The 10626-nt window shown below is 37.9% G+C and overlaps 1 protein-coding gene across 1 annotated transcript in view; it reads right to left on the bottom strand.

Moving 5' to 3' along the window:
* micall2a (mical-like 2a) overlaps positions 1–7718 on the bottom strand; it is a 45424-nt gene extending 37706 nt beyond the window's left edge. Inside the window, exons 1-2 of the mRNA XM_061905233.1 lie at positions 7418–7718; positions 7221–7269 (exon numbers count right to left, since the gene is read on the bottom strand). Coding sequence (XP_061761217.1) covers positions 7221–7269; positions 7418–7560 — 192 coding nt within the window. The 5' untranslated portion in view covers positions 7561–7718. The remainder of the gene's footprint in view (positions 1–7220; positions 7270–7417) is intronic.
* Between the last annotated feature and the right edge of the window lie 2908 nt (positions 7719–10626).

The following is a 10626-nucleotide window of genomic DNA, read 5'->3' as shown; positions in this document are numbered from 1 at the left end:
GCTACAAACGGGCGGAAGGCAGGGTACACCCTGGACAAGTCGCCACCTCATCGCAGAGCTCAGACAAAACAGAGGTCTTTAAATAGTCTGAACAACAGAATAGTGTGCTTCCACTTCCATGTGTCATGAGTCGGACAAAACATCCATCCATTTCCTACCGCTTATTCCCTTTGAGGTCGCGGGGGTCGCTGGCCCCTATTTCAGCTACAATCCGGCGGAAGGCAGTGTACACCCTGGACAAGTTGCCATCTCATCGCAGAGCTCAAACAAAACAGAGGTCTTTACATAGTCTGAACAACGGAATAGTGTGCTTCCACTTTCATGCGTCATGAGTCAGACAAAACATCCCTCCATTTTCTTCCGCTTATTACCTTTGGGGTCACGGGCGCCTATCTCAGCTACAATCGGGTGGAAGGCAGTGTACACCCTGGACAAGTCGCCACCTCATCGCAGAGCTCAAACAAAACAGAGGTCCTTACATAGTCTGAACAACGGAATAGTGTGCTTCCACTTTCATTCGTCATGAGTCAGACAAAACATTCATCAATTTTCTACTGCTTATTACCTTTGGGGTCGCGGGCACCTATCTCAGCTACAATCCGGCGGAAAGCAGCGTAGACCCTGGACAAGTCGCCACCTCATTGCATAGCTCAGACAAAACATAGGTCTTTAAATAGTCTGAACAACAGAATAGTGTGCGTCCACTTCCATGCGTCATGAGTCAGACAAAACATCCATCCATTTTCAACCGCTTATTCCCTTTGGGGTCGCGGGGGGCGCTGGCGCCTATCTCAGCTACAATTGGGTGGAAGGCAGCGTACACCCTGGACAAGTCGCCACCTCATCGCAGAGCTCAAACAAAACAGAGGTCTTCACATAGTCTGAACAACGGAATAGTGTGCTTCCACTTTCATGCGTCATGAGTCAGACAAAACATCCATCCATTTTCTACCGCTTATTCCCTTTGGGGTCGCGGGGGGCGCTGGCGCCTATCTCAGCTACAATTGGGTGGAAGGCAGCGTACACCCTGGACAAGTCGCCACCTCATCGCAGAGCTCAAACAAAACAGAGGTCTTCACATAGTCTGAACAACGGAATAGTGTGCTTCCACTTCCATGCGTCATAAGTCAGACAAAACATTCATCCATTTTCTAGCGCTTATTCCCTTACACCCTGGACAAGTCGCCACCTCATCGCAGCGCTCAAACAAAACAGAGGTCTTCGCATAGTCTGAACAACGGAATAGTGTGCTTCCACTTTCATGCGTCATGAGTCAGAAAAAACATCCATCCATTTTCTACCGCTTATTCCCTTTGGGGTCACAGGGGGCGCTGGCGCCTAGCTCAGCTACAAACGGGCGGAAGGCAGCGTACACCCTGGACAAGTCGCCATCCCGAACTCAGACAAAACAGATGTCTTCAAAAAGTCTGAACAAGAGAATAGTGTGCTTCCACTTTCATGCGTCATGAGTCAGACAAAACAGAGGTCCTTAAATAGTCCGAACAACTGAATAGTGTGCTTCCTGTGCTCTGCTTGCAGGATAAGCAGGATGGAGCATTGTTTAGCATCCAGCCAGGACACGCTCAATAAAGAGCTAACAAGATGACACACACGACTGTGTGTTATCTAACAAGACCCGCTGGAAGGGAACGTGACACTTCATGAAAAATACAAGGGTGTCCATTACCAGGACAAACTCAGGTTTCTTTTACGAGGAGCATCCTCACCACTCCTAAAACCTCGGAATACTTGGTCCGAGTGTCTGACCTGCAAGAAGAAAACCTCCATGAGAAGTCACTCACAGTCCACTCAGGGCGACCTCGAGAGGAAGTGGCGCCAAATGGGACAAAGCCTCAAAATAATATTAAAAAAGTCCCCAGCAAACGTAACAAAACCAGACCAGGTGGACACAAAACGCTGGGAAGACAAAAACACTGAGACATCCCCCTAGGCCAGGGGTGTCAAAGTCCTTTTCACTGAGGGCCACATCGCAGTTTTGCTTGGCCCCAGAGGGCCGCTTCTAACAGTGAATACTATTATTACACCATTTTTTCATGCATTTTATTAGTAGATTTTTTAAAAATTTAAATGTAAATTGGCTATCTGTGTTGGCCCTGTGATGAGGTGGAGAGTTGTCCAGGGTGTACCCCGCCTTCCGCCCGAATGCAGCTGAGATAGGCTCCAGCATCCCCCGCGACCCCAAAAGGGACAAGCGGTAGAAAAATGGATGGATGGATGTAAAAAAATAATATGATAATTTGCAATAATTTCACCGCAAAATGTGAATGGAAAAACAGTAATGCTGTTTTTATGGTAAAAAAAAAAAAAAAAGGTTGACAGAATTTTATGATAAAATTTACATTTGTTTCTTTACTATAAATTTAAAAAAATTAATTTTTACAGTAAAATTTTGGCACCTGAGCTGCCAGTTTTTTTTTGCAATTTTTTTTTTTTTTACCGCAAATAAACAACTGTAGATTTTTCGGTGTATTACTGTAAATGCCAAAATGGCACCGCAGTTTATTACAGTAAAAAATAATAATAATTTTGAGAAAAATTCTGTAAAAACCACAGTAAATTTCACAATTTTATGATGAAATCTGTTTCTACTTTTACATTGCACAATTTGATGGATTATTTGCTTTGAAATCATTATTATTAGTATTTATTTATTGTAAAAGAAAAACGTTTATAATGTTTGATAATATATTTTTGCATAATCAATCAATATCCATCCCATCCATCCATTTTCTACCGCTTATTCCCTTTCGGGGTCACGGGGGGCGCTGGCGCCTATCTCAGCTACAATCAATATTTAAGTTAACATAATTTGCGATTACATGTATTTTTTTTCTCCCAAATTAGAACAAAAGAACACATTTAGTAAGAAAATTTACAATATGTGAAGAGGCGGAGCCGACGGGCCGATGGCAGGGCAGGGCACACTGTAGCCCTGCCCAAGATGGCGGCAAGGAGGCGGAGAATGCAGCGGAGCAGAGAGGCGGGACGTGCCGGGAGCGAACCCGCCGCAATCTAATCAAGGTGCGTGGCTCACACACCGGCACACGATTGACTTATCTCTTCGCAGAGTATAAAAGGGGAGAAGGAGGAAGGAGGAGGAGAGCCCGCAACAGCGATCAAAGAGCAACAAGAAGCAGACGAGGACGACGACGACGGCAGCTGATAGAGCGACCGAGGAGCGAGCAGCGGAGAGGAGCTGAAAGAGAGATCCAAGCTGCAGAAAATCTTTATTGAAAAATAAAGAAGTCAAACCTGCTCAAAAGAGATGTCCTTCCTGGGTGGTCCCCTGAACCCGCACGACGACTGCTTAAGTCGGTCACACAATACTTTATTGATTCATATTTCCAGGCTTTTGAGGGCCAAAAAAAAATAAAGTGGCGGGCCACATCTGGCCCCTGGGCCTTGAGTTTGACACCCCTAGCCTGAGGCTGTGTACAGTAACAAGAATAATTTGCTGTTTTTTGGAATATACCATAACTCAAAGATCTTCTATTTGACAGAAGACACCTGCTGTTTTTAGGAGTATATTCATCTTGATAAATGCAAGTCACAGATATTGATATTGTATACGACAGCAGCCCTCTGCTATTTTTAGGAATCGGACACTTATAAGACTTTAAAAGTCATTTTGATAGTAGGCTAATATAGACATGTCATGTGTTGCCGTCACCGCCAGATTGTAGCTGAGATAGGCGCCAGCGCCACCCGGGAATAAGCGGTAAAAAATGGATGGATGGATATAAGACTTAGTCATTTTGATAGTAGGCTAATATAGCTAATATACACTTCATGTGTTGCTTTCATTATAACACGTATACGAGACTTTTAAAGTCATTTTGATAGTAGACTAATATAGAAACTTACATCATGTGTTGCTTTCATTATAACACTTATATAAGACGTTGTCATTTTGATAGTAGGCTAATATAGACACTTACATCATGTGTTACTTTCATTATAACACTTATACAAGACTTTTAAAGTATTTTGATAGTAGGCTAATATAGACACTTACATCATGTGTTGCCTTCATTATAACACTTAGTTAAGACTTTTAAAGTCATTTTGATAGTAGGCTAATATAGACACTTACATCACGTGTTGGCTTCATTATAACACTTATACAAGGCTTTTAAAGTAATTTTGATAGTAGGCTAATATAGACACTTACATCACGTGTTGATTTCATTATAACACTTATACAAGACTTTTAAAGTCATTTTGATAGTAGGCTAATATAAACACTTACATCATGTGTTGCCTTCATTATAATACTTATACAAGACTTTTAAAGTCATTTTGATAGTAAGCTAATATAGACACTTACATCATGCGTTGCCTTCATTATAACACTTATATACGGCTTTTAAAGTCATTTTGATAGTAGGCTAATATAGACACTTACATCATGTGTTGCCTTCATTATAACACTTAGTTAAGACTTTTAAAGTCATTTTGATAGTAGGCTAATATAGACACTTACATCACGTGTTGGCTTCATTATAACACTTATACAAGGCTTTTAAAGTAATTTTGATAGTAGGCTAATATAGACACTTACATCACGTGTTGATTTCATTATAACACTTATACAAGACTTTTAAAGTCATTTTGATAGTAGGCTAATATAAACACTTACATCATGTGTTGCCTTCATTATAATACTTATACAAGACTTTTAAAGTCATTTTGATAGTAAGCTAATATAGACACTTACATCATGCGTTGCCTTCATTATAACACTTATATACGGCTTTTAAAGTCATTTTGATAGTAGGCTAATATAGACACTTACATCATGTGTTGCCTTCATTATAACACTTATACAAGACTTTTAAAGTCATTTTGATAGTAGGCTAATATAGACACTTACATCATGCGTTGCCTTCATTATAACACTTATATACGGCTTTTAAAGTCATTTTGATAGTAGGCTAATATAGACACTTACATCATGTGTTGCCTTCATTATAACACTTATAAGACTTTTAAAGTCATTTTGATAGTAGGCTAATATAGCAAATATAGACACTTACATCATGTGTTGCTTTCATTATAACGCTTATATAAGACTTTTGAAGTCATTTTGATAGTAGGCTAATATAGACACTTACATCATGTGTTACTTTCATTATAACACTTATATAAGACTTTTAAAGTCATTTTGATAGTAGGCTAATATAGACACTTACATCACGTGTTGGCTTCATTATAACACTTATACAAGGCTTTTAAAGTAATTTTGATAGTAGGCTAATATAGACACTTACATCACGTGTTGATTTCATTATAACACTTATACAAGACTTTTAAAGTCATTTTGATAGTAGGCTAATATAAACACTTACATCATGTGTTGCCTTCATTATAATACTTATACAAGACTTTTAAAGTCATTTTGATAGTAAGCTAATATAGACACTTACATCATGTGTTGCCTTCATTATAACACTTATACAAGACTTTTAAAGTCATTTTGATAGTAGGCTAATATAGACACTTACATCACGTGTTGATTTCATTATAACACTTATACAAGACTTTTAAAGTCATTTTGATAGTAGGCTAATATAAACACTTACATCATGTGTTGCCTTCATTATAATACTTATACAAGACTTTTAAAGTCATTTTGATAGTAAGCTAATATAGACACTTACATCATGTGTTGCCTTCATTATAACACTTATACAAGACTTTTAAAGTCATTTTGATAGTAGGCTAATATAGACACTTACATCATGCGTTGCCTTCATTATAACACTTATATACGGCTTTTAAAGTCATTTTGATAGTAGGCTAATATAGACACTTACATCATGCGTTGCCTTCATTATAACACTTATATACGGCTTTTAAAGTCATTTTGATAGTAGGCTAATATAGACACTTACATCATGTGTTGCCTTCATTATAACACTTATAAGACTTTTAAAGTCATTTTGATAGTAGGCTAATATAGCAAATATAGACACTTACATCATGCGTTGCCTTCATTATAACACTTATATACGGCTTTTAAAGTCATTTTGATAGTAGGCTAATATAGACACTTACATCATGTGTTGCCTTCATTATAACACTTATAAGACTTTTAAAGTCATTTTGATAGTAGGCTAATATAGCAAATATAGACACTTACATCATGTGTTGCTTTCATTATAACGCTTATATAAGACTTTTGAAGTCATTTTGATAGTAGGCTAATATAGACACTTACATCATGTGTTGCCTTCATTATAAAACTTATAAGACTTTAAAAGTAATTTTGATAGTAGGCTAATATAGACACTTACATCATGTGTTGCTTTCATTATAACACTTATAAGACTTTTAAAGTCATTTTGATAGTAGGCTAATATAGACACTTACATCATGTGTTGCCTTCATTATAACACTTATACAAGACTTTTAAAGTTATTTTGATAGTAGGCTAATATAGACACTTACATCATATGTTGCTTTCATTATAACACTTATACAAGACTTTTAAAGTCATTTTGATAGTAGGCTAATATAGCTAATATAAACACATCATGTGTTGCCTTCATTATAACACTTATAAGGTTTTAAAGTAATTTTGATAGTAGGCTAATATAGACACTTACATCACGTGTTGCCTTCATTATGACACTTATATAAGACTTTAAAAGTCATTTTGATAGTAGGCTAATATAGACACTTACATCATGTGTTGCTTTCATTATAACACTTATAAGATTTTTAAAGTAATTTTGATAGTAGGCTAATATAGACACTTACGTCATGTGTTGCCTTCATTATAACACTTATATAAGACTTTTAAAGTCATTTTGATAGTAGGCTAATATAGACACATCATGCGTTGCCTTCATTATAACACCTATATAAGAATTACCGTATTTCCTTGAATTGCCGCAGGGCATATAGTATGCGCCTGCTTCGAATTAACGCCGAGTCAAACTGGTGACGTCACGAGTGACACTTCCCCTGTCGTCATTTTCAAAATGGAGGAGGCTGATTTCAATACCGGTAATTTGAAATCGCATAAAGGGAAGAAGATTAAGAGCTATTCAGTAGGATTTAAGCTCCAAGCTTACATCACACTCAAATTTTTACTGCATGCCTTTGGTAAGTGCCGGAGTGAGAAGAGGTTTTAAAAATAATTACACTTTTTCTTTCGTCAGACTTGTTTAAAATGGAACAATAAGTTGTCTCACCAGCTTGTTGTTGTCAAACACGTCCTCCTTGCGAAGAGACTCATAATCTCTGAACACAAACAAAACATAAACAAAATTTATCAGCATTGGTGTTGAATTAAAAAAAAAAAAAAAAAGTTTAGCAGAACTTACATGAGAATACTTATTTTCTCATCCATTATTTGTTTGAATAAAAACAAAAGTTGTGCAGGACTCACATGAGGTCAGGTCTGTGTCTGTGGATCAGGGCACAGAAGGCCAGTCCGCTCCGGAAGGATGACGTCATGTTGCTGATGCTGACGTCTCTGTAGTCCTCACACGCACACCTGCACCACCGCTCCAGCGCCTGGATGGCCGACATCACCTCACCAAAGTCGCCGAAAATGTGAAGGAAAATGGAGGAGGAGGCGCAGGAAAAACGCCGCTTTTGTGGAGCTTTGGTGCGGAGAGAAAGTCGCCGCAGCTGCGTCCTGTTTGCGTCTCCTCACCTGACTGAGTAAATGAGTCGAGAGCGGGGTCGTGTTCCTCCCCCGCTGATTCGTCACAAGTTTAAAAGTGGGACTCGACGTTTGAAAAGAATGTACAAAAAAATATATATTGAAACTTAATTTAGTAATTTTGTTCAATTTACCTTTAATAAATAAATCTATATATATATATAAAAGGGTATTTCTGTCTGTCATTCTGTTGTATATATTTTTTTTCCTTTTACGGAAGTTTTTTTTGTAGAGAATTAATGATGAAAAAAAACATTTAATTGAACGGTTTAAAAGAGGATAAAACAGGAAAAAAATGAAAATTAAATTTTGAAACATAGTTTATCTTCAATTTCGACTCTTTAAATTCAAAATTCACCCGAAAAAAGGAAAAGAAAAACTAGCTAATTGTAATCTTTTTGCAAAAAAAAAAAATTTATGGAACATCATTAGTATTTTTTTCCTGATTAAGGTTCCATTTTCTACCGCTTAGTCCCTTTTGGTGTCACGGGGGGCGCTGGCGCCTATCTCAGCTACATTCGGGCGGAAGGCGGGGTACACCCTGGACAAGTCGCCCCGTCATCGCAGGGCCAACACAGATAGACAGACAACATTCACACTCACATTCACACACTAGATTAAGGTTAATTTTAGAATTTTGATGACATGTTTTAAATAGGTTAAAATCCAATCTGCATGTTGTTAAAATATATAACAAATTGGACCAAGCTATATTTCTAACAAAGACAAATCATTATTTCTTCTAGATTTTCCAGAATTTTTTTTTTTAAAGAAATTCTAAATAATTGGAAATAAGATTTAAATTTGATTCTAAAGATTTTCTAGATTTGCCAGAATAATTTTTGGGGAATTTTAATCATACTAAGTTTGAAGAAATATTTCGCAAATATTTTTCGTTGAAAAAACAGAAGCTAAAATGAAGAATTAAATTAAAATGTATTTATTATTCTTTACAATAAAAATATAAATTTACTTGAACATTGATTTAAATTGTCAGGAAAGAAGAGGAAGGAATTTAAAAGGTAAAAAGGTATATGTGTTTAAAAATCCTAAAATCATTTTCAAGGTTGTATTTTTTGTCTAAAATTGCTTCTTATAACTTTCAGAAAGACAAAGTAAAAAATTAAATAAATGTATTTAAACAAGTGAAGACCAAGTCTTTAAAATATTTTCCTGGATTTTCAAATTCTATTTGAGTTTTGTCTCTCTTAGAATTAAAAAAATGTCCAGCAAAGCGAGACCAGCTTGATAGTAAATAAATAAAATGTAAAAAATAGAGGCAGCTCACTGGTAAGTGCTGCTATTTGAGCTATTTTTAGAACAGGCCAGCGGGCGACTGATCTGGTCCTTACGGGCTACCTGGTGCCCGCGGGCCCCGAGTTGGTGACCCCTGGTTTTAAGAATAACAAAACATAAAAAAGTTATGATTTTTTTTTTTATATATAATTTAATGATTTTGACTAGCCTCAGTACACCATTACATACCACTTCCTGGTATGTCGAAATATATCTAAATACAGCACTTAACATAACCGGAAATTATGATCATAACTAAAGATAAAAGTCATTTTTTTAAATGTACTTTCCCTAAATATCTAGAAGTATTCATATTGTCTTCATGTCCTAATATGCTCCTTCCAGTGTTTTTAGCTTGTAGAGTTTTTATCCAATCAGAATTCAGCTAGCTTAGACTGACCATATATGGTCAGTATATACGTCCTCTTTTGCAGGACTGTCCGGGCTGTCCGGGTGGAGTTTCTTAAATGCCTCAAATGTCTGGCGTTTTGTGTCATTTTCAATGTTTGTAGAGGGTTGAGAAGGGTTAAAAACAAAAACTGTGAAGGAGGGGCAGTGACAGAGAGAGCGAGAGAGGGAGTTCGGGAATTGATTGTCAATCAGGGCGTACTTGGTCAACAGCCATACAGGTCACACTGAGGGTGGGCCGTTTAAACAACTTTAACACTGTTACAAATATGCGCCACACTGTGAACCCACACCAAACAAGAATGACAAACACATTTCAGGAGAATATCTGCACCATAACACAACATAAACACAATAGAACAAATACCCAGAAGCCCTTTCAGCACTAACTCTTACAGGGTTGGGGGTGCGGGGTTTGATGGTAGCGGGGGTGTATATTGTAGCCCGGAGTTGTTAGTGCTGCAAGGGGTTCTGGGTATTTATTCCATTGTGTTACGTTGCGGATGTTCTCCCGAAAATGTGTTTGTCGTTCTTTTTTGGTGTGGGAGAAACTCGGGAGAATGGTTGCCCCGGGAGATTTTCGGGAGGTGCACTGAATTTCTAGAGACTCCACGGGAAAATCGGGAGGGTTGGCAAGTATGCCAATCAACCCCCTCCCTCACGAATGCTGCTGCGTGTGCACACCTTCACAATTTGTTTTGTTTTTAACCCCTTCTCTACCCTGGACGTGCATTGACTCAAAATGCCGGACATTTGAGGCATTTAAGAAACCCCGCCCGGACAGCCCTGCAAAGGAGGACATATCGGGGGGAAAAGATGACGTACTCTTTTTTTATGAAGCCTCGCTGTTGTAACACGTGGCTTGGCATTGTGTTGCTGAAATAAGCAGGGGCGTCCATGATAACGTTGCTTGGATGACAACATATGTTGCTCCAAAACCTGTATGGACCTTTCAGCATTAATGGTGCCTTCACAGATGTGTAAGTTACCCATGCCTTGGGCACTAATGCACCCCCATACCATCACAGATGCTGGCTTTTCAACTTTCCGCCTATAACAATCCGGAAGGTTCTTTTCCTCTTTGTTCCGGAGGACAACACGTCCACAGTTTCCAAACATAATTTGAAATGTGGACCAGTCAGACCACAGAACACCATTCCACTTTGCATCAGTCCATCATAGATAGATAGATAGTACTTTATTTATTCCTTCAGGAGACTTCCTTC

The sequence above is a fragment of the Nerophis ophidion genome, linkage group LG07 (assembly GCF_033978795.1).
Source record: "Nerophis ophidion isolate RoL-2023_Sa linkage group LG07, RoL_Noph_v1.0, whole genome shotgun sequence".
NCBI lineage: Eukaryota > Metazoa > Chordata > Actinopteri > Syngnathiformes > Syngnathidae > Nerophis > Nerophis ophidion.
Note: the sequence above shows the minus strand (reverse complement) of the source record. Positions and strands in the feature narration are given on the sequence as shown.